This window comes from Myxine glutinosa, chromosome 1, assembly GCF_964187855.1.
Source record: "Myxine glutinosa chromosome 1, kmMyxGlut1.1, whole genome shotgun sequence".
Lineage (NCBI taxonomy): Eukaryota > Metazoa > Chordata > Myxini > Myxiniformes > Myxinidae > Myxine > Myxine glutinosa.
Genome location: NC_136261.1, coordinates 28,712,609 through 28,739,632, shown reverse-complemented (window position 1 = coordinate 28,739,632; position 27,024 = coordinate 28,712,609). Strand labels below are relative to the sequence as shown.

Here is a 27,024-nt window from a genome sequence, read left to right as displayed (position 1 = left end):
CAGAAATATTTGCTCAGCTTGCACAAAATGATGAATGGCATTTCAAGCATTTAAATGTTGAATCTCTTCGAGTAAATGCATGATGAGAAAGATAAAGGACCATAACGATGAGATGCGACAGGCATACAGTACGATGGTCTTGAAGCCCCTCGTTCGGAGCTGCAGTCTCATCCAGCAAGCGCACCAAGAAAATTCTATTAAGTAAATTGGATACATCTACATTCATGTACAAAATCAATAAATCAGATCACTTGTAAAAAGATCTACTCCCATATAGGTTATAGCAGCATCCACAAGCCAAGGCTCTCCACCCGTCTCTTCCATTGGCACCAAACCAAAAGGCATTTAAAATCAAATTCATTTCCCCAGGACCTATCAACAAAGCTATCCTGTTATCCTTAAACTTCATATTCACTGATTGACACATGTGATCCTTGTTACTTGCGCAAATCAAAGATTTTCAAGTATATTGGTTGGTCTTGAGCATTATTCTGTCTGTGTCTGTCTGTCTGTCTGTCAATCGCCTAGTCGCCTGTCTGTCAATTGTAACAGGTCACAATTTTAAACCGATCTTCGCGAAACTTCACCAGATGGTAGAGTTGGTCACAACGAAGAAACCTATTGATTGTGAGGTCAAAGGTCATCTTGAGGTTGAATTTCTAAAATTGTCATTTTTCATCCGATTGACTTGAAAATTGAACAGTAATTGCATATTGAGTCAATAAATTGGGAAACCAACTATTTTTAAGGGCAAAAGGTCAAAAGTCAACTCAAGGTCAACTTGTAAAATCATCAATTTTCATTTGAAAAATTGTCACTTTTCATCCTATTAACCTGAAAATTTAACAGCAATTATATAGTGCATCAATGCATTGGAAAACCAACTAATTTTGAGGTCAAAAGGTCAAAGGTCAACTCGAGATCAAACTTCTAAAATCATGAATTTTCATATGAAAAATCATCCCTTTTCATCCTATTACCTTAAAAATTAAAGAGCAATTACATAGTACATCACTGCATTGGAAAAGCAACTATTTTGAGGTCAAAAGGTCAAAGGTCAACTCGAGATCAAACTTCTAAAATCATGAATTTTCATATGAAAAATCATCCCTTTTCATCCTATTACCATATAAATTAAAGAGCAATTACATAGTACACCACTGCATTGGGAAAGCAACTATTTTTGAGGTCAAAAGGTCAAAGGTCAACTCGAGATCAAACTTCTAAAATCATGAATTTTCATATGAAAAATCATCCCTTTTCATCCTATTACCTTAACAATTAAAGAGCAATTACATAGTACATCACTGCATTGGAAAAGCAACTATTTTGAGGTCAAAAGGTCAAAGGTCAACTCAAGATCAAACTTCTAGAATCATGAATTTTCATATGAAAAATCATCCCTTTTTTCATCCTATTACCGTATAAATTAAAGAGCAATTACATAGTACATCACTGCATTGGGAAAGCAACTATTTTTGAGGTCAAAGGTCAAAGGTCAACTCGAGATCAAACTTCTAAAATCATGAATTTTCATATGAAAAATCATCCCTTTTCATCCTATTACCTTAAAAAATAAAGAGCAATTACATAGTACATCACTGCATTGGGAGAGCAACTATTTTTGAGGTCAAAAGGTCAAAGGTCAACTCGAGATCAAACTTCTAAAATCATGAATTTTCATATGAAAAATCATCCCTTTTCATCCTATTACCTTAAAAATTAAAGAGCAATTACATAGTACATCACTGCATTGGGAAAGCAACTATTTTTGAGGTCAAAAGGTCAACGGTCAACTCGAGATCAAACTTCTAAAATCATGAATTTTCATATGAAAAATCATCACTTTTCATCCTACTACCTTGAAAATTAAACAGAAATTACATAGTGCATCACTGCATTGGGAAACCAACTATTTTTGAGGTCAAAAGGTCAAAGGTCAATTCAAGGTCAAACTTCTTAAATCATCAATATAACTGAATTATATGGATATAAGAATGAATTTCCATCCGATTTAACTGAGCTTTGATTAAGATTGTCAATTAAAATCTTAATTAAAAAAAACCCACCTTTTAGAGGCCATTTTTCCCCACAGAGCAGGGGTCGGTCCTTTTTCGGGCACCGTGGTCCCCTTCTTGAAGCAATGTTTTACGGCCAGATGCCCTTCCTGCCACCAACCTTGTTGGTCGCCTCTTGCGACACACAGGGAATTACCAGTGAACTGGTGCTCAATTTGCCGACCTCGGAAGGATGGTGCAGGCTGAGTCAACCCCCTGGCGTTAATTCAGCGATCGACCGATCGACCGGGATTCGAACCCAGGATCCTAGGATCCCAAGTCGGCACCTTAACCACTAATCCAACACCAGGATTAAAATCATAATGAAATGTACAATTTGTTGTATCCATGGCAACTTTTTTTTGAGGGTGGGAGGGGGGTAGTGCATTTTGCAAGTATCGTGCTCTGCATGACGTCTTTCTTATTTTGGCCATAGGTCATCATTGCCAGTATCATGTGTGGCAACATACGTGATGATTGGACCCGACTGGCTCGACGAGCGCAGGTAAGTGTCTCAGGACAGAACATGACTGCACTCGGCAAAGTTGCGATATGTTGTATGCTATGCGAGAACATGGATATCATATAAAAATGTTCATCCAATACCAGAGATTCCTCAACAGTTCAGAATAGTACTTGATCTGCTTTTTGACGAAAGGCTCTCCCAGGAATGATCCCTCCCAAAGTGAATAATTGGCCCCAGCTGCCTTCATGGGTGAGAGATGGCAATGAGTTTATAAATCGAGGAAGATCTTTCTTCCATTTAAAATTCTCCAAAGCATTGACCTTTGGCCTAACTGGCTGGCCCGCAGGTCTATGGCGATCTTGATGATTCCGCAACAAAAGTGAAACCGGTGTGTCAGATTGCTTGCGATACTTTTTGGGCCATTGTGTTTTTGCTAATGTTTTGGTGAACTTGTTTCAGTTTTTATAACATCCTCTGGTAGTGCAGCTGAATGGCTGCTCAGATCTCGGTCTCTTCTAAACTGTTGAGAACTCTTGGATATTGTTATGGGGAAGAGAGAGAAAGAGGTGGGGGCAGGGAGGGGATCCATACATAGATTATGCATATAATAGTATGAAACATGTGATTGAGTAGGGTAGAATTTTTCTTGTATTCGTTATCTGCCAGGGGTAAGTCATATGTAATATTGTAATACTGTATGTGCACTGAGGGGGCAGTGACTGTAAACAAGAGAACAAAATATGGTATGATTGTATTGCGTAAATTATCCTGTACAGGTGAGGCCAGATGTAAGACTAGGGAACAAAAGTACCAAAAATGCTTAAATGGACATTGCAACAGGCCGTTTGCACCAGAAGACTGCAGGCCATGGAGGTGCAGTGGGTTGTGGAGCCCTTGTTGGGGTGAAACACTTTTAAGAGGGGGCACCCCACATGGCGACACTGCCAGAAGGATGGTACCGCCAACAAGCACCAGGTGGCTAATGAGAGGGATTTGCAATACATGAAGCAGTCCCAGAGGTGGTAAAGGCTGTGCTCGCACATGCGTGCAGCCAATCCAGGTTATATCTCTGAGCAGAGAGATTGTCATCTATAGCTGTCTCTGCTTCGTCGCTCTCCAAGTGGGACCTTGAGTGAAGATGTGAACAACATGCCCTCCTCACCAGCATCCTTTCCTCTCCTGCATTGTGCTACATCTCCAGCCCTGTGTAATCATGCCAGCCTGCATGACATAATTGACCTTCAGCAACACCAGCTCGTACCTGCCTAGGGTCCTCACCTGTGTTCACCTTTGTGGTCTGAATCTGGTATTCTTGGCGCCATTAACGGGGTTATTTCTTCTGTATATAAGTGCATGTGTTTACCCTCCTTTCATCCCTATCTGTGTCTGTCGACCACCAGATCTGTTCCGTTTATTTATTGATCATCCTGTTCATTGTTATCGCTATATATACATTTTAATAAACCATATTTATAATTATAGGGAGCTTTTTCTCGCCTTTTGCCTTCCCTGGCGTGAGCAACCACCAGTCTTGGCTTTATTTGAACAATTATTGGGGGATTGTAATAGTTAATGCTGAATGCAGTACAGTACAGTACAGTACAGTGTAAATTCAAGCATGGTTTCAGTCATTTCCGGATATCTTTATTAAATTTCCAGTAAAGACCATCCGCATTAGCTGGGCCTCTGACGCGACAATATTTGTTCCCATTTGCAAAAGAGTTGTGGTTAGTTAGTGCTGAGTAATTGGCCACGGGGGTAAGAGAAATTACTGCTTTTAGCTTATCTTCATCTAATCCTTAATATTACTATAACGGCACTCGGTAGAGTGCGTACTTCCGTAAAGGCTGAACAGTTTATGTCTTGTATCCCACTAATAGGCGGGAATGGATCTGGATCTGGACCGTAACCAAAATCTAATTGGCTTGTCCTTGTCACCTACCTAACTCATCCACCAAGTTTTGTCATAATCCGTCCATTTTTTTTTTTTTGAAATATCAGTATATCGTGCTCTATATTGTAATTTTGGCAGAGAATATGGATTTATAATTGGCATTTAGGACAGCTTGTGCTGCACTTTTCCTTCTCTTGGTGCACTCTCCCTTCCTCTCCAATTATCTTTTCTGCCACTTTCCTCGAGGATGCTGGTGCAGATGCCCTTGAACTCAACCTTTCCTGTCCCCATGGAATGGCAGAGCGAGGCATGGGGCTTGCATGTGGGCAGGTGAGCATTCCAAGCAACAATTGAAGTTTGTACTTGGGTTGATTCGTGATTCCTGACAAATGCTTTAAAAGAGAAATTGTAAATATTTTTTATGGCATAGCCCATAGTGCAATGCCATCTGGAACAGCGTTTGTCTGTCCGTCACTATGTATGTCCCTTCCGCTGGTTTTTTTCGGGTTTATTCCCTTTTAAATTAATTTTCTCTGCAACCGTTGGTCCGCTTGACACGGAATTTTCAGCAGAGGATTGCATGCCTCCTCCTGTATAATTTTTAATGATAATTATGACGTCATATGTCATGTGGTAGGGCACCATCTTGGAAAAACCGAAAAACTTTGAACCTCTCTCTCCAAAATCGCTCCATGAAAAAATTGAATGGTGGTTCATTGTAAAGTACTCCCCATGGGGAATAACTTATGCTAATGATGATGTCATAGGTGCCTTAATTATGACGTCATAAACAGACAAGTAAAACACTTGATCTGATCATTATTAAATGTATTGAGCGTGATCTAGGGATAAATTGGTTGAGAAAAAAAAGATTGACGTTATCGGTCACATGGTTTGGCAGCCATATTTTTACAGCATAGCCCATAGGGCAATGCCATCTGGAACAGCGTTTGTCTCTCCGTCCTGTGTATATATGTATGTATGTCCCTCACAAATGTGCACCAATCATAGGTGAGGAACTGGTCACATGAAATGGGGGCAGTGGATCCCCCACTCAGCAGATCCAAGCCCAGCTACGCTCTTGTTAGGCTTTTGGAATGTTTGCTTTGTTATGTTATTTCTCAATCCAATCATATTGGTTTCATGTCATTTAGTACTGAGTTGCAAACAAGTAAATCAACTTACAAATAACCTGCTGTACATACATGAGTAGCTCAAGGATGATGCAGACTTTTCACTTGTGAGAATTAAAAAGTACAGGGAAATTTGGTGTAAGTGCAGAAGGTGAAGTTTTTGGGAAACGCACTTAGCTATTTCAGGAGACATATTTTGATGTTTTCATAATTCACTAGCTTCATGCCATCAAGATGTTTCTTTCATGGTCAAAGTTAATGAAAATCACAAGGTGAAAATTCTAGATGATGTAGGGGAAAACTCAGTGTCTGCAATGTTTGATATTCCAGATTTTAAAATTCCAGCTCCTCCACAAGCCTTGGACGCTGTAAACAATATAATAAATAAATAAAGCTTCAGGAGCTGTGTTCAAGCCAGCATTATTCTCTACTAGTGAGGTACCCGTGCTTCGCACGGGTGGGAGGCCAGAAGCAAACAGACAATGCAGAAACGGCGAATGCTAAAGCATGAAACCAATAAATTCCAAATTCCTGTAGCACCTTCAGTCACACGTCAGACATGGACAGCAAGTTCGTGAAGGACTTCGATGAAAAACGTACCCGTTCGCAAACAAACGGGTACGTTTGTTCCACACCCAGTGAATGGCGAATCTGCATATGGCGATCCGCGAATTCACGTTTTGAAAGTAGAAACTGTCACGGCATTTCGTCATTCACTTGAACTCGATATCTCTTTTTTCATTCCAAACAGCAGAACTCCAATCACAAATTAAATAACATTAATATAAAAAATAAACTTTTAACATCATTCGTGGCATAAACAAATATTTAAATCCTGATGTGAAGTTCCGTACGGTTGGGTGAATACAATCATAAATTCAAAATCGTAATTGTATTCACTCAATTCCAATCATCAATTGATACTTTAACAAAACGATTAACACGATTAACGTTTAACGATTTAACATTACGATTGAATGACGGTTGTATTGGGATATTATCAAACCCGCACATTGCCGTAATCTGTCCACTTCCGCATTCGCGGCAGGTTCGTAATTCTCATCAAAATCTAAACAGTATTTGTAGAATTTCAACAAAAGCCACATCACTGTTCATATCGGTAAATATTATTCCATCGTGTTTGGAAAAACTGGAAAATTGGAAAACTTGGAAAAATTGGAAAAACAATACAGCCTATTTTACTCCCAGGGGTCCCAGGAATACCCACCCAAAATATCGTTGCGATCGGTTGAGCCGTTTTTGTGGTACCTTCGAATGGACGGACGGACATTTGGTGAATTATTGTAAGATGTAATCAGATGGGAGCACCTAACAGGCCAACCAATGTCTAACAGGCCAACTCTAACGATGTCTCTCTGAAAAGACCGACTGGACAACCCTCCCATCCACTTTCTGAATAATCCTCTCCAAGAAGTTCTGTCACTCAAGCTTTTGGGTCTCACTATCTGCCATGATCTTTCCTGGGAAAACCACATTTCAAATCTGGCCTCCAAAGCCAGTCGCCGACTGGGCATCCTCCGTCGTGCGAAGTCCTTCCTTGGCACACCTGACCTCCTCACCACATACAAGGCTTTCATCCGCAGCTCAATGGAATACTGCTCTCCCCTCTGGGCTGGTGCTCCTGCCTCACACCTAGCTCGTCTTCACGCTGTTGAAACCAAAGCATTCAGAATCATTGGAATCTCCCGCGATGAAGCCAACTCCAAGGGCCTTTCACTCACTCACCGCAGGCAGGTTGGTGGTCTTTCCGTCTTCTACCGACTCCTCTCTGGCCTTGCCCCCCCCCAGCTCTCTCTGGGCTCTGTCCCGCAAATATTCCTACAGGTCGCACAAGATCTGCCTGCAACCCTTTTATGGTTAAACTGCCAAAATCAAGACTCTCTGCTCACCTTCACTCCTTCATTCCTCTTTTCTCCCGCCTCTGGAACAAACTCCCTCACTCTCTTCAATCCCACTCCACCCTCCAGGTCTTTAAAACAGCTGTTCACCATCATCTCTTATCTTCCCCCATCCAAAACCTTGATCTTTTCTATCCCCGTTAATTTCACCCCAATTCCACTTTTTTGAAATACCAACTTCTGTCCTGGAAGTCCTTGGTGTCCTTGTGTTTTATACTTCTCCCACCCCCCCCCCCTTCCCACGCCTCCTCCCCCCAAGCCCTCTCGCTCCCACACATCTCCCTGCTCTTAAATGTTGTGTGCTCTCAAGTGTTTGTGTGCTTCCCCTTTTCTTGTCTTCCGCTCCCTCTTTTTATATATTTTGTTTGTCTGGTTGATTTGTTTGTGAAGTAAATGTCAGCTCTTTCACGAGCCTCGATTCAGTATAGGAAAAAACCAAAAACAAAAAAAAAACCCAATATTCAAAGTTTCATTATAATTCCCCTTTAACGAGTTCATTTGACAAGTCCTGCAGTTTGGAACTCCAAATATATAATTGGGTGGTTGGGTGATGTTAATAATCACTATTACTGCAAAGTTGTCATGTTGACCACAGGTTGTCTGAGAGTGTCAGAACAAAAAAAAAAGAAATCATAATTTTTACTTGTGCTTTTGAATGTTGTTGAGAAACATGAGGAAATGCAAGATAGTTCTATTTCAAAATGGTATAGAAGTGTTGTCAACCAGTAACCCCATGGGCATTTCAGGATCCAGAAATAGTGCGTCACATCTGTGGATGGCTTCGTGAGGTCACTTCTATCCCATTCTTTGCCAAGATGACCCCAAATATCACAGACATTGTGGCAATAGCCAGGGCTGCTAAGGAAGGTGAGACTAATGAATACACTCAAAAACAAAACGTTTTCCAGTCCAAAATGTTATACTTGACACTAAAAAAGTGGGCGCTTAAAACGAGAGCTTTGGAGATGGTACATATGACTGTCTGAAGATATGTGTTCAGTATTCAAGTACGTATGTCTGAGACTCACCAACAATGAGACTCCCTCATCAGAATAAATTTTTTTTTTAGGTCTTTCTTTTCATCTCTTGTCATCCTTTCTTTGTTCACTTCAGGTGGAGCTGATGGGGTAACAGCAACAAACACGGTTTCTGGTCTCATGAACCTTGAGGGAGATGGCTCTCCCTGGCCAGCTGTGGGCCGGGAACGTAGAACCACATATGGTGGGGTCTCAGGTATCTTCCAAATGCTTACACGAGATGTGAATGGTGCTTTTCATGCAATTTTGAACGGGTTGGTTTGTGATAAAAGGTAGTAATTACTAATTATTACTTGCAAAATCGAAGATTTTTCAAGTATATTGGTAGGTCTTGTGCTTTATTACTTGCCGGAAAAGATTCCGGCAAGTATGTTGGTTGGTCTTGCCCTGGAATAGACTGTGCCCAATTTTTAACTCTCTAGGCCCAAGGCCTCCATTATGACGTCATAATTCGATAATTCCACAAGTACAAAACTTCATCCAATCAAGATGCAATTTCTTGAGGGCCATGTCGGCATAAACTGGTGGAGAAAAAAAAGAAGTGATGATGTCATCGGTCACGTGGTTCGCCGCCATCTTGGAAAAACCGAAAAACTTTGCACCTCTATATCTCCGAAAGTGCTGAATATAAAAAAATTGAGACATGGCTCATTGTAAAGAACTCACCATGGGGAATAAAATATGTTAATGATGATGTCATAGGTGCCTCCATTATGACGTCATAATTTGACAAGTACAAAACTTCATCCGATCAAGATGAAATTTATTGAGCATAATCTGGGAATAAATTAGTTTAGAAATCAAATAATGATGACGTCATCGGTCACGTGGTTCGGCCGCCATATTTGTTCAAAATGGCCGATAAAAAGTACATTCCGGGTCGTCCTCGGTCTCTGACCGATTTTTCATTGTCTGTTTGTTTGTCTGACTGTAAATCACCTACAGGTCGCAATTTTAAACTGATCTTCATGAAACCTCACCAGATGGTAGAATTGGTAATAAGGAAGAAGCCTATTGATTTTGAGGTCAAAGGTCATCTTGAGGTCAAATTTCTAAAATTGTCATTTTTCACCCGATTCATTTGAAAATTGAACAGCATTTGCATATTGAGTCACCAAATTGGGAAACCAACTATTTTTGAGGTCAAAAGGTCAACGGTCAATGGTCTACTCAAGGTCAAACTTCCAAAATAATCAATTGTCATCTGAAAAATCATCTATTTTCATCCAATTGACTTGTGGATTAAACAGCAATTGCATAGTGCCCCATTGAATAGGGAAACCAACAATTTTAAGAGCAAAAGGTCAAAAGTCAACTCGAGGTGAAACGTATTCAATCATCAATTTTCATCTGAAAAATCGTCACTTTTCATCCCATTTTTTTTTTTTTTTGTATACATAATCGAGGCTCGTGAAAGCTAACATTTATCACACAAACAAATCAAACAGACAAACAAACAAAGTATATAAAAAGGGGAGCGGTAGACCAGATGGGGAGAGAAGGGGAAACACATGAACACAACATTTGAGAGCAGGGACATCGGGAATGTGTGGGAGGGAGAGGGCTTGGGGGGAGGCGGCGTGGGAAGGGGGGGGGGGGGGAGGGTAGGAGAAGTATAAACACAAGGACACCAAGGACTTCCAGGAAAGAAGTTGGTATTTCAAAAAAGTGGATTTGGGGTGAAATTAGCGGGGGTAGAAAAGATCAAGGTTTTGGATGGGGGAAGATAGGAGATGGTGGTGAACAGCTGTTTTAAAGACCTGGAGGGAGGAGTGGGATTGAAGAGAGTGAGGGAGTTTGTTCCAGAGGTGGGAGAAAAGAGGAATGAAGGAGTGAAGGTGAGCAGAAAGTCTTGATTTTGGCAGTTTAACCATAAGAGGGTTGCAGGCAGATCTTGTGTGACCTGTAGGAATATTTAGGGGACAGAGCCCAGAGAGAGCTGGAGGAGCAAGGCCGGAGAGGAGACGGTAGAAGACAGAAAGACCACCAACCTGCCTGCGGTTAAACAGCAATTACTTGAAAATTAAACAGAAATTACATAGTGCATCACTAAATTGGGAAACCAACTATTTTGAGGTCAAAATGTCAAAGGTCAACTCAAGGTCAAACTTCTAATATCATCAATTTTCATCTGAAAAATCATCTTCAATGCCTCACCGATTGAACCGAGCTTTGATTAAGATCGTCAATTTTAATCTTAACGAAATGTACAATTTGATGTATCCATGACAACTTGTTTTCTCGGGAAGGGGTGGATTTTGTAAGTAACGTGCTCTGCATGGCGTCTTTCTTGTTTTGTTGTTTATTACATTTGCAAATATGGTTAACACCATGTCCTCTCCTCTCTCTTCCCCCTTGATACACCATGTTTGGATAGGCTCAAAATCAACCCCTCCCCCTTACCTCCCTTCAACACCCACAACTGCTAGCAGGATGGTCTAGACTCTAGAGGTATTGTATGCACACTCACCTCTGAGCTGTCAAGCCTGGGTTTAAATCTCAGCCCAGCAATAAACTATCACCCTGGTGTTTTGCAAGCAGGGCGACACATAAATATTTGTGCCATCCCACAGATGGACATTAAACTGGGTGCTTTATCTGCTAACAGTTGGTGGACGTTAACCTGGCAAGTTGGTTCGAGAAAGAAAGACCTAGACCAAAAAGGTGGAAATAATTTGGGCCATTAAATAAGTATGAGTAGTAGACCCCTCATACACAGGTGAAGTTATTTTTATGAAAAGGAAAATTTTTTGGAAGGAACTCAATTGATCAATTTAAATGGTATTATGTAACACCAGGGGGCAGTAAGATCCCATCCACAGTGTCTTGGTAATACCTTGTGGTGCGCCTGCAGCAGCGGCACCAATAGTTGTATCACAGGCGAGAAAGGGAGTTAATGCACACGTTTCATTTAGGTAATGCAATCCGTCCGATCGCATTGCGGGCAGTATCAGCCATCGCCCGCTACCTGCCTGGATTCCCCATTCTCGCCACTGGTGGCATTGACTCTGCTGAGGCTGGACTTCATTTTCTGAAATGTGGTGCGACCCTACTGCAGGTCGGTAGAATCGTTTGCACAACATTGGCAAAGACAGAATTTTATTTTTCAATTAGTTTTCCTTGACATCAGTGCACGTGTGCCATTTCTGAGTGGTGTTCTCAATGTTCTTAGAAAGATGCCCATAGTAGTCAAAAATAGTCAGTGGTTTTTTAATAATCATATAAGTGTTGTGAAGAATCACTGAAATCATATGTCTCATAATCATATGGTGAAGAATCACTTAAAAAATTCTCGTATCCGGATCCGGATCTTCACCAAAATCTTATCAATTCTTCCTTGTCACACACCCAACCTGTCCACCAAGATTTTATTTTAATGGAAATCACCCCAAACAATGCATAGAGCCACTCTAGGTAGGAAAGGTTAGAAAAAGATAATGATAAAGCAAAACAAAATAAAAATAAATAAATAAAGAAAAAAATAACAAGAAAACATCCAAGCCACAGGAAGTAGCAGAAGTCAGGTAAAGTGTGATTAAACCTCAAATTTCTTTAAATTTCAAAAGCAGTGTTTTTGTCATAATCTGTCCACATATTTTTGAGATATCATGCTATACTAGCCGAAACCCGTGGAACATCCACGGAAGGGAGGATGTGGTGTATGGATAGAGTGTACCATTATGGATGGCATAGGGGAGCGCTCATGGGATCTTCTTCTTCCGTTAAGCTCCAATTTTTTCTCTTTAAGTTAAGTCCAATCAGTCCTCTCTGCTCGAAGTGCTCAGGCCATGCCTTCCCGCTCTCATACTTTTATTTCCGTTCAGTGTAGAAAGAGATTGACATATCGTTCGTCTGTTTTCAGCTCGTTATCTTTAAGCTTCCTTACGTCTCGGCACCTGCTACACCTCTCTGAGTTACGAGGATTTATGCAACGCACCCCGAGTATCGCAACGTCACTCCATTTAACTTTATTAAAATGACGATAAAGACGTGAAACCCGTGGAACATCCACGGAAGGGATGATGTAGTGTATGGATAGAGTGTACCATTATGGATGGCATAGGGGAATGCTCATGGGATCTTCTTCTTCCGTTAAGCTCCAATTTTTTCTCTTTAAGTTAAGTCCAATCAGTCCTCTCTGCTCGAAGTGCTCAGGCCATGCCTTCCCGCTCTCATACTTTTATTTCCGTTCGGTGTAGAAAGAGATTGACATATCGTTCGTCTGTTTTCAGCTCGTTATCTTTAAGCTTCCTTACGTCTCGGCACCTGCTACACCTCTCTGAGTTACGAGGATTTATGCAATGCACCCCGAGTATCGCAACGTCACTCCATTTAACTTTATTAAAATGACGATAAAGACGTTTCCTTATATATCCTAATTTAAAATGTTCAAGGGAATAAAAAGACCATTTGGTTCACACCACCCATGTTCACACCACTCGACTGTCCAATCAGCGGACGGCTCGCTTCGCCTTCGCCCAGCAGACGCCAATACGATGGCGTCGTAAGATGGCGTCGTATCGGCAGTTAATCGGATGCTTTTGGGCCCCAACGTCGGCTGATTCAGATTTTTCGAGTATGTCTGTACGTGATAAACAAAGAGCGCGGTTCGTAGATCATAAATCCATTAGTGCCGTGGGCATCGGGTCACTGGGTGTGGCGTAAAAGGGATAACAAAGTCGAGTCCTTACGGTATTATTATATAGATATTGTTCTTGGCCCTATCTCTCATCTATATCATTAAAACGCTTATTTCTGAAGTTTGTAATCGGAACTTCTCTCCAGCTATTGCTCCTGTCGCCCTAAGATATGTGTGATAGCCGGCGAAGCTGGTGTTGTGAATGAACGCGTACGTATTATGTTGAAAAGCCAGATTTTGCTGGATCCTTTGAGAATTTCGAAGCTTTGATGCACCAAATCGCTCCATGGAGCCCGCCATCTTGCGGATGCGGAAGTATGCATAAAAAATTGCGAAAAAGTTCAATAGGAGTTTGTTTCACCCGTCTTTGTTTGATTCACAATCTTATGCACCTCTAATTTGTAATTAAAATACTTTAAGACCAACCTTGTTCCCCGGGCCCGCACGGGCCCTGGTTATCTTCAACGAAAATCGTCACCAAACACCGGAACCAATGAGATTTGAGCATTTGAAAAAGTATATCAAAAAAGCTTATTGCCGCGTTTCGGAGGCTGAAAACGGCGTCAAATATTCTAAAATTGACGAAGAATTATTTTTTAGAAATCTCGCGGCCGTACGGGATAGTGTTTCACGGCCGGAAATATCCGAAGTTGAGACGGAATTCACCGAATTAACCAAGAAGTAAATTTTATAAATTTTATTCTCATCCAGAATGCAAATGGTGTCATTTTGAACCAGGTACGGTACCTACTACACCTACCTACTACCAACTATCTAACCTACTGATGCCATAGTGATGGGTAAAATAATGGCAAGAGGCTTTGGCTTCGCCGGCTCATTGCGGCTTTGCAGTAGGGTCACATTACTATGTAGTTATGACTAACCCTTCCATATAAGCATACCTATGTCTCCAAATGTCTATAAGTGTGGAATAAAAGCTGAAATCAGTGAAAAGTTTTGAATAACCCGCGCCATTTTGTTTTACGCACAGTGGGACGCTGCACTTGATACCGAGGAGAAGAAGAAGACGTCCCGATGTGTGCCGGACGTGCAGCGACTCGAGAGGCATGCTGTGCCTTTTAATACAAATATCAATGCGATCGGAAATGTAAAGGGGATACTTCCCAGTAACCACACTATAAGAGACAATACTGCAGGCTGCAGTTGAATACAAAGCGATATTCAGGAGATCCGCCAGAAGGAATGTTGGTGCCAACTGACACAATTATTTTGAAAGGAAGCGGTAAGGAAGAGGAAGGGCAAGTTAGTTTGTATGAACATAAACACTATTTATGCCCGTGATGTTCACGGGTTACCGCTAGTTAGTTAATAATAACTTAAAAAATTATCGTATCCGGACACAGATCCTCACCAAAATCTAATCAATTTACCCTCGTCATATACTCAACCAAGTTTCGTCCCAATCCGTTCATAACCTTTTGACATATCCTGCTCACAAACAAACAGACAGACATAACCTCCGTCCACCTTTGGGGGTGGAGGTAATGAAAGGAAACTGTAAATTGTTAAATTATTCAATCAAACTTCCAGAGCAAAGGCAATTTAAATGACTTATGCAGGTGAATGTAAATATATTTTCTGAAATTGTTCACCCACTTGGGCTAGTAGGTCTCCAATGGATGTTGGTAAACAATGCCCCAACAAGTGATCTGTGGTACATGAATGGGCGCTCCTGGGTTTACGAGCCCATTGCACCCTCAGATGGCCTTTTTGACATGCAATTTGTAGATATCTCTTGGATGCTTTCTGGTTGCTTCAGATTACCACGTGACTTTATTTCACATCCCCAATTTGTCGGTTTCCTACTTGCTTCGTTTAGGTGTGCAGTGCCATACAAAACCAAGACCTCACCCTGATAGAGGACCTGTGCTCTGGCCTGCGCTGCTTACTGTATCTGCAAAGCCTCGATTTGCCGACCGGCTGGCTGGGACAGAGCCCTCCAGTGGTTCCGCATCAGCGTGGGAAAATTTTACCTCATCTTTCTAATGGAAAGGTACATGGATCAGTATGAGTCAGACAAACGGACAAAAAGAGATGTGATGGTGTAGCAAAAGCTTAAGCACGTTTGGCGATTACCACTAAATAAGGTAATTATAACATTGCTCCAATGGAAATTTGTGCCCGACAGCACCATTGCTCACATATTGGTAATAGCACAAATAATGATTGCACACACATGATAAATAATTTAAATCAATTAATAAACAAAAATGACGTCATGCAAAGCACGATACTTGCAAAATCCACCCCTCCCGAACATAAGAGTTGCCATGGATACATCATATTGTCCATTTCATTTTGATTAGAATTGACGATCTTAATCAAAGCTCGGTTCAATGGGATGAAAATTGATGATTTTAGGAGTTTGACCTTGAGTTGACCTATGACCTTTTGACATTAAAAATAGTTGGTTCCCAAATTCAGTGATGTACTATGCAAATGCTGTTAAATTTTCAAGTTAAGCGGATTCAAATTGATGTTTTTTCAGGTGAATATTGATTATTTTAAAAGTTTGACCTTGAGTTGACCTTTGACATTTAGACCTCAAAAATAGTTGATTTCCCAATTTAGTGCCTCCATATGCAAATGCTTTTCAATTTTCAAGCCAATCGGATGAAAAATGACAATCATACTAAAATGCGCAATTTAGCGTCTGTTTGTCTGTCTGACGATTTTTGACTGCGATACATTCGGTCATTACTTATCCAATGTCAACCAAACTTCACAGGAGGACTAAGGGTCACACATTGAAGGTTATAACACATTCATAAGGGGTTTTTCCTCCACCAATGGGGTTTTCCCCACCAATGGGGTTTTCTCCGCCAATGGGGTTTTCCCCACCAATGGGGTTTTCCCTGCCAATGCGGGTTTCTCCACCAATGGGGTTGTGTGTTGAGGTTTATATCCGTGTTAACACAGCTTAATCGTGACGTTTTTCCAAGGACGTTTCTAATAACAAAAGCATAATATTATTGTTATTACAAAACAAAATTAATACTCATAATATTTTTCACCCTCCTCAAGGGGTATTCCCTCCTTGAAAAACATGCCGTGTCAACGTTTGTAAACAGCATATCGTGCCATTTTGTGGGTGTACCTCTGTTAGAGGTAAAAAATATTATAAACTACAAACGCGTATGATTACGTTTTTAAACAGTCGCCAATGTTGTTTAACACTAAACTGAAATAAATTTTGAGGAATCCCTACATCCATGAGGCAAATTTAATTAACGGAACTGAGTGAAGATCTATTGTAATCTATATACCCCACAATGATTAGTAACATGACCCTTCCTGTTGCCCCTGTAGGGACATTGCATAAAGTTTTCAGATCTTGTAAATTGCACCACAAACTTATGGGTTCAGAAGTCTAATGGAATTCATAAACCAACTCTTTCATATGCATACACCACCTCATATTTTGTCACTCTCTCTTACCTTTAATGTGAAGTCATCAGCATTTCCGGTGTAAGGAAAGTGTGCCATGGTAGCGCCAACCTCAGAGTGAAAATGTTGCCTACAAATGAAAAACGAGGTGCACTAATTCCTCTTTTTGACTCCCTAGATCTCCACAACTGAGCATGGTGTTGTCTGACATTGCTTTCTCAAACAGTTTTGTGTCTTACACAGGTGCTTCCTCATTTTGGACCTTATTTAGCTGAGCACAAGCACCTTGTTGCTGAGAAGAAGCAGTGCCAACTGAGTGAAGACCGCGAATGTCCTCCTTGCCCGCCTCGCCATCTGCAATGGCAGCGTCGGCAGTCAATCCCAAGTGTCAAGGTTGTGTGTGTGTGTGTGTGTGTGTGTGTGTGTGTGTGTGTGTGTGCCCCTGTGTGTTTGTCCCTGTGTGTGTGTGTCCCTGTGTGTGTGTGTGTCTCCCTGTGTGTGTGTGTGTCTCCCTGTGTGTGTGTGTCTCCCTGTGTGTGTGTGTCTCCCTGTGTGTGTCTCTCCCTGTGTGTGTGTCTCCCTGTGTGTGTGTCTCTGTTTGTGTGTCTCTGTTTGTGTGTGTGTCCCTGTGTGTGTGTGTGTCCCTGTTTGTGTGTGTGTGTGTGTCCCTGTGTGTGTTTCCCTGTGTGTGTTTCCCTGTGTGTGTTTCCCTGTGTGTGTGTCCCTGTGTGTGTGTCCCTGTGTGTGTGTCCCTGTGTGTTCGTCCTTGTGTGTGCCTGTGTGTGTGTGTGTCTCTGTGTATGTGTCTGTGTGTGTCTCTGTGTGTGTCTCTGTGTGTGTGTCCCTGTGTGTGTGTCCCTGTGTGTGTGTCCCTGTGTGTTCGTCCTTGTGTGTGCCTGTGTGTGTGTGTGTCTCTGTGTATGTGTCTGTGTGTGTCTCTGTGTGTGTCTCTGTGTGTGTGTCTCTGTGTGTGTTTCCCCGTGTGTGTCCCTCCCTGTGTATGTGTTCCTGTGTGTGTGTGTGTGTGTGTGTGTGTGTGTGTGTGTGTGTGTGTGTCCCTGTGTGCATCCCTGTGTGCATCCCTGTGTGTATTCCTGTGTGTATCGCTGTGTGTGTGTGCCTCCCTGTGTATATGTGTGTCCCTGTGTGCCTCCCTGTGTATATGTGTGTCCCTGTGTTTATTCCTGTGTTTCCCTGTGTGTGTGTGTGTGTGTGTGTGTGTGTGTGTGTCCCTGTGTGTGTCCCTCCTTGTATATACAGTTCATTCAGAAAGTATTCAGACCCCTTCACTGTTTTCACATTTTGTTATATTGCAGCCTTATGCTGAAATCGTTTAAATTCATTTTTTTCCCTCATCAATCTACACTCAATACCCCATAATGACAAAGAGAAAACAGGATTTTAGAAAGTTTTGCAAATTTATTTAAAAGAAAAAAACGGAAATATCACATTAAAGCGCGGCGTTAGGCGCGCTGCTTGCGAGCAAGGAGGAAGCGGACAAGCGGTAACTTATAAGCGTCTTTATTTCAGGAGCTCACTGTAACACTAAGCTGCCCAGGGCTGCGCGCCCCGTGTATATCGTGAGGCCACGCCTCTCTCCCTGGCGTGGCCCATCCCCACTTGGTGTGCGGGGTGATGTCACCACGTCAGTGCTTTCGTGTCCGCCACACGCACCCCCCCAGAATCCCCGCGCACCTGAAGGGTCAGTTTGCGGGGCAAACGGATGACCTGGCCGAAGCGCCCCCTGGCGACTGGCGGCGTCTGGGATGCAGGGATGCCTCCGGCTGCAGGACCAGGGGGCGGCCTGGCGGCGGGGCTGGGCGGTGCCGGGGGTCCGCCCGCAGGGGGGCGGCCCCAACGCGGGGGTCGGGCCACTGGCGGTGGATGGTCCACGTCCAGGTGGGCCGGCTTGAGGCGGTCTACAGAAACGCGGTCAGGAGTACCGCCGATGTCCAGGGTGAAGTGCTTCGCCCCGGTCTCCAGCACGCGGAAAGGCCCGTCGTACGGGGGCCGCAGTGGTGTCCGGTGGGCATCGTGGCGGATGAAGACGTACTCCGTCGTGCGAAGCTCCGGGGCGACGTGCGTCGGTGGGTGCCCGTGGCATGCCGTTGGCACCGGGGCGAACCTCTGGGCGGTCTCTTGCAGAGCAGAGCGCTGCTGTGCCGCGGACCATGGTGCCGTGGAGTCGGGGAGGAACTCGCCCGGCACCCGCAGCGGTTGCCCGAAGACCAACTCCGCCGCGGATGTGCGCAGGTCCTCCTTGGGGGCTGTCCGGAGGCCCAGCAGGACCCAGGTGAGCCTGTCGACCCAGCCGCCGCCGCGGAGGGTGGCCCGGAGCGCGGCCTTCAATGAGCGGTGAAATCGCTCACACAGGCTGTTAGCTTGGGGGTGGTAGGCCGTGGTTCGGTGCAGCCGGACCCCGAGCCCCTGCGCGACCGCCCCCCAGAGCTCCGAGGTGAACTGGGGGCCGCGGTCGGATGAGATGTCTGAGGAGGCGCCGAACGGGGCGACCCAGGTGGCGATGAAAGCCTGCGCGACATCGGCCGCCGTCGTCGACGCCAAGGGCACGGCCTCCGGCCACCGGGTGGTGCGGTCCACCATGGTGAGGACGTGGGTGAAACCCCGCGAGGGGGGCAGAGGTCCCACCAGGTGAGCTTCGCGCCCATGAACGCCGTGTCCATCTCCTCGGTCCAGGTAACGTCGCCTTTCCCCGGCTTACCTCAGAGAGCTTCGTGCAGGGGGCGCAGGAGCTGGGCAATACGGGGCAGGAACCGATGGTAAAAGTTCACCATGCCCAGGAACTCCTGCAGCCCTCTGATCGTGCGGGGGCGCGGAAACCCCTTCACCGCCTCCACCTTGGCCGGCAGGGGGACGGCTCTGTGCCTGGTGACATGGTGCCCCAGAAAATCGATTATGGCGGCGCCGAACCGGCACTTTGCGGGGTTCACAATCAGGTTCACAATAAGGGACAAGGATGTCCCTTATTTTCCATAGTTTGTCACATGGCCTCGTGGTTCCCCTGTGCTGTCTTTGTCTTTCCCTCGTGGTCCCCATGTGCTGTCTTTGTCTTTCCCTCGCGGTCCCCATGTGCTGTTTTTGTCTTTCCCTCGTGGTTCCCCTGTGCTGTCTTTGTCTTTCCCTCGCGGTCCCCATGTGCTGTCTTTGTCTTTCCCTCGTGGTTCCCCTGTGCTGTCTTTGTCTTTCCCTCGTGGTTCCCCTGTGCTGTCTTTGCCTTTCCCTCGCGGTCCCCATGTGCTGTCTTTGTCTTTCCCTCACGGTCCCCATGTGCTGTCTTTGTCTTTCCCTCGCGGTCCCCCTGTGCTGTCTTTGTCTTTCCCTCGCGGTCCCCATGTGCTGTCTTTGTCTTTCCCTCGCGGTTCCCCTGTGCTGTCTTTGTCTTTCCCTCGCGGTCCCCATGTGCTGTCTTTGTCTTTCCCTCGCGGTCCCCATGTGCTGTCTTTGTCTTTCCCTCACGGTCCCCATGTGCTGTCTTTGTCTTTCCCTCGCGGTCCCCATGTGCTGTCTTTGTCTTTCCCTCACGGTCCCCATGTGCTGTCTTTGTCTTTCCCTCGTGGTTCCCCTGTGCTGTCTTTGTCTTTCCCTCGCGGTCCCCATGTGCTGTCTTTGTCTTTCCCTCACGGTCCCCATGTGCTGTCTTTGTCTTTCCCTCGTGGTTCCCCTGTGCTGTCTTTGTCTTTCCCTCGCGGTCCCCATGTGCTGTCTTTGTCTTTCCCTCACGGTCCCCATGTGCTGTCTTTGTCTTTCCCTCGTGGTCCCCATGTGCTGTCTTTGTCTTTCCCTCACGGTCCCCATGTGCTGTCTTTGTCTTTCCCTCGTGGTTCCCCTGTGCTGTCTTTGTCTTTCCCTCGCGGTCCCCATGTGCTGTCTTTGTCTTTCCCTCACGGTCCCCATGTGCTGTCTTTGTCTTTCCCTCGTGGTCCCCCTGTCCTGTCTTTCCCTCGTGGTTCCCCTGTGCTGTCTTTGTCTTTCCCTCACGGTCCCCATGTGCTGTCTTTGTCTTTCCCTCGCGGTCCCCATGTGCTGTCTTTGTCTTTCCCTCGCGGTCCCCATGTGCTGTCTTTGTGTTTCCCTCACGGTCCCCATGTGCTGTCTTTGTCTTTCCCTCGTGGTCCCCCTGTCCTGTCTTTCCCTCGTGGTTCCCCTGTGCTGTCTTTGTCTTTCCCTCGCGGTCCCCATGTGCTGTCTTTGTCTTTCCCTCGTGGTCCCCCTGTCCTGTCTTCCCCTCGTGGTTCCCCTGTGCTGTCTTTGTCTTTCCCTCACGGTCCCCATGTGCTGTCTTTGTCTTTCCCTCGCGGTCCCCATGTGCTGTCTTTGTCTTTCCCTCGCGGTCCCCATGTGCTGTCTTTGTCTTTCCCTCACGGTCCCCATGTGCTGTCTTTGTCTTTCCCTCGTGGTCCCCCTGTCCTGTCTTTCCCTCGTGGTTCCCCTGTGCTGTCTTTGTCTTTCCCTCGCGGTCCCCATGTGCTGTCTTTGTCTTTCCCTCATGGTCCCCATGTGCTGTCTTTGTCTTTCCCTCGTGGTCCCCCTGTCCTGTCTTTCCCTCGTGGTTCCCCTGTGCTGTCTTTGTCTTTCCCTCGCGGTCCCCATGTGCTGTCTTTGTCTTTCCCTCACGGTCCCCATGTGCTGTCTTTGTCTTTCCCTCGTGGTCCCCCTGTCCTGTCTTTCCCTCGTGGTTCCCCTGTGCTGTCTTTGTCTTTCCCTCACGGTCCCCATGTGCTGTCTTTGTCTTTCCCTCGCGGTCCCCATGTGCTGTCTTTGTCTTTCCCTCGCGGTCCCCATGTGCTGTCTTTGTCTTTCCCTCACGGTCCCCATGTGCTGTCTTTGTCTTTCCCTCGTGGTCCCCCTGTCCTGTCTTTCCCTCGTGGTTCCCCTGTGCTGTCTTTGTCTTTCCCTCGCGGTCCCCATGTGCTGTCTTTGTCTTTCCCTCGTGGTCCCCCTGTCCTGTCTTTCCCTCGTGGTTCCCCTGTGCTGTCTTTGTCTTTCCCTCACGGTCCCCATGTGCTGTCTTTGTCTTTCCCTCGCGGTCCCCATGTGCTGTCTTTGTCTTTCCCTCGCGGTCCCCATGTGCTGTCTTTGTCTTTCCCTCACGGTCCCCATGTGCTGTCTTTGTCTTTCCCTCGTGGTCCCCCTGTCCTGTCTTTCCCTCGTGGTTCCCCTGTGCTGTCTTTGTCTTTCCCTCGTGGTTCCCCTGTGCTGTCTTTGTCTTTCCCTCGTGGTCCCCATGTGCTGTCTTTGTCTTTCCCTCACGGTCCCCATGTGCTGTCTTTGTCTTTCCCTCGTGGTTCCCCTGTGCTGTCTTTGTCTTTCCCTCGCGGTCCCCATGTGCTGTCTTTGTCTTTCCCTCACGGTCCCCATGTGCTGTCTTTGTCTTTCCCTCGTGGTCCCCCTGTCCTGTCTTTCCCTCGTGGTTCCCCTGTGCTGTCTTTGTCTTTCCCTCGTGGTTCCCCTGTGCTGTCTTTGTCTTTCCCTCGCGGTCCCCATGTGCTGTCTTTGTCTTTCCCTCGTGGTCCCCATGTGCTGTCTTTGTCTTTCCCTCACGGTCCCCATGTGCTGTCTTTGTCTTTCCCTCGTGGTCCCCCTGTCCTGTCTTTCCCTCGTGGTTCCCCTGTGCTGTCTTTGTCTTTCCCTCGTGGTTCCCCTGTGCTGTCTTTGTCTTTCCCTCGCGGTCCCCATGTGCTGTCTTTGTCTTTCCCTCACGGTCCCCATGTGCTGTCTTTGTCTTTCCCTCGTGGTCCCCCTGTCCTGTCTTTCCCTCGTGGTTCCCCTGTGCTGTCTTTGTCTTTCCCTCGTGGTTCCCCTGTGCTGTCTTTGTCTTTCCCTCGCGGTTGTCAGCTCTTTCACGAGCCTCGATTCAGTATAGAAAAAAAAAAAAAAAAAAAAAAAAAAAAGGCCATGCTGGCCCAGGCGTTCGAAGAGCGTGCGGAGGTGGCGTAGGTGCTCTTCGCGGGACGCGCTGGCGACGAGGATATCGTCCAGGTCGACGTAGACAAAATCCAAGTCGCGAAGGACACTGTCCATCAGTCGCTGGAACGCCTGAGCCGCATTCTTCAGACCAAAGGGCATCCGCAGGAACTTGAAGAGTCCGAATGGCGTGATGACCGCCGTCTTCGGGACGTCCTCTGGCCTGACGGGGACCTGATGGTAGCCGCGTATGTGGTCCACCTTCGAGAAGAAGGACATGCCTGCCAAACGGGCGGAAAAGTCCTGAATGTGGGGGACGGGGTAGCGGTCGGGAGTCATGGCGTCATTGAGATGGCGATAGTCCCCGCACGGTCGCCATCCCCCGCCGGGCTTCGGCACGATGTGCAGCGGCGACGCCCAAGCGCTCTCTGAGCGCCGAACGATGCCGAGTCGCTCCAGGGTAGCGAACCCCGCTTTTGCCAGCGCCAGCTTCGTCGGCTCGAGGCAGCGTGCCCGGGCGTAGACAGGTGGCCCGACGGTGGGGATGTGATGGGCCACCCCGTGCTTGACGGCCCCCGCCGAGAAGGTGGGCCGCGTGAGGGCCGGGAAGCCGGCGAGGAGGCGGGTGAATGAGTCCGCTGCCGGAAGCGTACAGACCAACGTGGCCAGAACCGAACCGCTTGGCAAGCCGCTTGGCAAGCCGCTCGTTGAGCTGCTCGACGAGCTGGGCAGCGCACAAGCGAGCGAGCTGAACGTCTCGGCCTGGACAAAACGTCTGCGCTTTACGTCGACCAGGAGCCCATTAGTGCACAGGAAGTCCGTGCCAAGCAGTGCCATGGGCACGTCGGCGGTGACGAACGTCCATCGGAAAACCTGCCCTCTGAACCGCAGAGAGAGGCAGCGTTTTCCGTACGTACGGATGGGCGTCCCGTTCGCGGCAAGCAGCGCGGGGCCCCCGCCCGCGGCGTGCTTGTCTGACGTACTGGTGGGAACGACACTCACCTGCGCTCCCGTGTCGCACAGGTAACGGTGCCCGGATAAGGTGTCCGTTATGAACAGCAGGCTGCTCGAACGGCCGGCGCTCATTGCCACTATTGAGCGCCGGCCCGGGCATTTCCCGACCTTTTGAAGGAGCATGGCTGATGACACTGCCGAGCCTCGTGGCCGAACTTGGCGTGGAACCAGCACCAAGTGGTGGAGCTGGAGGAGCTGGCTCCGCGAGGCCGGTGGAGTTGGCGGGTTTCCCCGCGGTGGCGGTTTTCGCCGCGGCGGTGGGCAGGGCGTGGCGGCGGTCACGAGGTGTGTATCAGCATGCTGCGTATGCTGTGTAAGCTGATGCTGTGGATCAGCATCATCAGCAGCATCAGCCTCGAGGTCCGTGACGGCCGCAAAGTACCTGTCCGCCTCGGCTGCCAATGCTCGGGGTTCCGTTAGCGCGGTCCCGGCCAACGCGAGGCGAACCTGCGCTGGAAGTTGGCGACGGAAAAGCGCCCGGAATAGAGAACCGGGGGCTTCGTCGCCCAACAGTGACAGCATGTGGTCCATTCGGACTGACGGGCACGTGTCGCCGAGGTCGGGGAGATCCAGGAGGCGGTCGGCCCGTGCGTCGTCCGTGAGGCCGAACATGGCTAGGAGTAGCCTCTTGAGTGCCTCGTACTTGTGGCCGTCCGGTGGGTGGCGAAGGACGGACACAACTCGAGCGGCCGTGCCGGGCCCGAGGGAGGCGACGACGTGGCAGTAGCGCGTGTCGTCGCCGGTGAGGCGCCGAAGCTGAAATTGGGCTTCGGCTTGGACGAACCAGACTTCGGCCTGGGCCTCCCAAAATTCGGGAAGTTTGATGAAGTTGGCCATGGCGATGGCGTCGTGTGTGGAAGGATCGCTCCGGCAGATCCAACGTCGAGGGTCACCAGTAAAGCGCGGCGTTACGCGCGCTGCTTGCGAGCAAGGAGGAAGCGGACAAGCGGTAACTTATAAGCGTCTTTATTTCAGGAGCTCACTGTAACACTAAGCTGCTCAGGGCTGTGCGCCCCGTGTATATCGTGAGGCCACGCCTCTCTCCCTGGCGTGGCCCATCCCCACTTGGTGTGCGGGGTGATGTCACCACGTCAGTGCTTTCGTGTCCGCCACAACATTAACATAAGTATTCATACCCTTTGCTATGACACTTGGAATTTGGCTCAGGTGCCTCCCATTTCTTTTGATCACCTTTGAGATGTTTCTCCACTTTGGTTGGAGTCCACCTGTGGTAAACTCAATTGATTGGACATGATTTGGAAAGGCACACACCTGTCTATATAAGGTCTCACAGGTGACAATGCATATCAGAGCAAAAACCAAGCCATGAGGTCGAAGTAACTGCCTACAGAGCTCAGAGACAGGATTGTGTCGAGGCACAGATCTGGGGAAGCCTACAAAAAAATTCTCCTGCGTTGAAGGTTCCCAAGAGCACAGTGGCCTCCATAATTCTTAAACGGAAGAAGTTTGGAACAACCAGGACTCTTCCTAGAGCTGGCCGCCCGGCCAAACTGAGCAATCGGGGGAGAAGGGCCTTGGTAAGAGAGGTGAACAATAACCCGATGGTCACTCTGGCTGAGCTCCAGAGATCCTGTGTGGAGATGGGAGAAACTTCCAGAAGGGCAACCATCACTGCAACACTCCACCGATCTGGGCTTTACGGCAAAGTGGCCAGACGGAAGCCAAACAGTTCAATCTTGGTTTCATTCGACCACCGAATCTTGTTTCTCACAGTCTGAGAGTCCTTCAGGTGCTTTTTTTGCAAACTCCAAGCGGGCTTTCATGTGTCTTTCTCTGAGGAGAGGCTTCATTGTGAGACTGAGGAGAGGCGAATAAGCATTGTGAGAGTGAGACTGCATTGCAGGATTAACTGACTGTTTGGATACATGAACTGAGCTCGTGGACTGAATGGCATGGACCCATAATCGAGGTTGTGGACCCACTGTTTGGAGAGTTGTTTCTAGAAAGGGTCAAAGTTTAACCCAGCTGATAATCAAGGCAGTCAGTAATCAATCAGTTACAAATTTCTATAGTTTTTAACTTTAGGTGCAATACAATACAGAGGGTTTTTTCTTCTTCTTCAAAATCGAGCCTCATGGAAGAATGAGGCAATAGCAGAATAACAATGCAATGTGCAAACAGTGGGTCAGTTTGGGGGAAGTGGGAGGGGCTAAGGATGACAAGCAGGGAATTAAGAATTTCTTCCTCTGGACCAATGAAAAGGATAAAAATGCTTGTACAGTATATTATTTCTAATTATGGTTAATAAGGACTCCTCTTTTCCCAGGCTGTGATTGGCCAGTCTCTACAATATATCGGGCAATACTCAGACCTGGACAATACGCAGCAGAAGGTAGCACTGATCTGCGAAGAGATGTGTGTTAACTGTGGAAAATGCTACATGGTCTGCAATGACTCAGGATACCAGGTGAGACCTTTTCTTTGATACGTATACCTGTATTAATTGATGCCGGACATGTTTATTTATTATCTGTAAAAACTGCAAAATTGCAAGGCACAGCCATCTTAACACACTCTGTCACAAAAAGACAGACCCAGTACATCCAACATTAGCCCGAGCGGAGCCACTATCAAGGTATACTATGAAGATTAATTTTTTCCAAATTTTAAAATAACTTCCCTTGGAGGCGGCGCACTCTCTGACTTTGCTGTCACTAACTTTGTGAGGAGACCATTGTATGCATTCATCACTCTCTGGGTGAAAGCCCCCTGCCTTACTACCTTACTACCGCCTTACTACAGTCCCTAACTCTCCTCTTCCTTAATGTTAAACTGGGCCCCATTGTCCTGTCAGTATCCATTCTACTGAAAAAATATTCTGTATCTATTCCATCTATACCCTTTGACTACCTTAAACATCTCTATCATATCCCATCGCAAGTTTAATGGAAAAAGTCCTGCTTCTTTCAGCCGGCTCCTTAGAGTCTAGCTAGGCCAAGGATCTTCTTCTTGCATATGGCATCTAAGTTATCAAAATTAGGATCAGTTCTTAACCAATGGAATGCTTCATATGTGCATCTCTGCAAGCTGATCCATCCATCTGGGAAGATAATGCTGCATTCCGTGATCAAATGGTCTGCGGCTTGGTTGAGGCCACGGCCACACAGTTGGCTGTCCCAGAAGCCCCATGAGTGCGCACGGGCATTTAATCTTCCGACTCCTGACCGAAGGCAGATAAGGTGAAACAATTCGGCCTGCGATAGGTCAGATCTCACAGGGTTAGTCGATATGGTGGACGAATTTTGATGCGACCAACAGGTTGAGTGACCTTCCATTGATTATGGTTCCGGCTTTTCCCAGTTTGATTGTGACACTGCCGATGCAACTTTGCTGGTTTTGATGAATGGCTTATGGTCGGAAAGGCATTGACATTAGAGGTTCCTGTTTATCTTAGTGGGGAGGGGATGGGAAGTGTCTTTAGCATCCCGAAGAGCAACTCCGCGAGTTGCTGATTCTCTTCTGATATCATGATGAAGGATGCCCGCTAAAACGGGCAGGTAGTGCAATGGAGCAG

The 27,024-nt window shown here is 46.6% G+C and overlaps 1 protein-coding gene across 2 annotated transcripts in view; it reads left to right on the top strand.

Annotated features, from left to right (window-relative positions):
* The window catches only part of DPYD (dihydropyrimidine dehydrogenase), a 136,139-nt gene that overhangs the window by 94,513 nt on the left and 14,602 nt on the right, over positions 1–27,024 (top strand). The window contains exons 15-22 of one of the 2 annotated variants that reach the window (XM_068104645.2): positions 2,494–2,562; positions 4,664–4,747; positions 8,216–8,336; positions 8,583–8,702; positions 11,422–11,564; positions 14,986–15,159; positions 16,797–16,946; positions 25,777–25,917. In XM_068104645.2, the coding sequence (XP_067960746.2) occupies positions 2,494–2,562; positions 4,664–4,747; positions 8,216–8,336; positions 8,583–8,702; positions 11,422–11,564; positions 14,986–15,159; positions 16,797–16,946; positions 25,777–25,917 (1,002 nt within the window). The remainder of the gene's footprint in view (positions 1–2,493; positions 2,563–4,663; positions 4,748–8,215; positions 8,337–8,582; positions 8,703–11,421; positions 11,565–14,985; positions 15,160–16,796; positions 16,947–25,776; positions 25,918–27,024) is intronic. The other variant, XR_013621839.1, reaches the window with a different exon arrangement.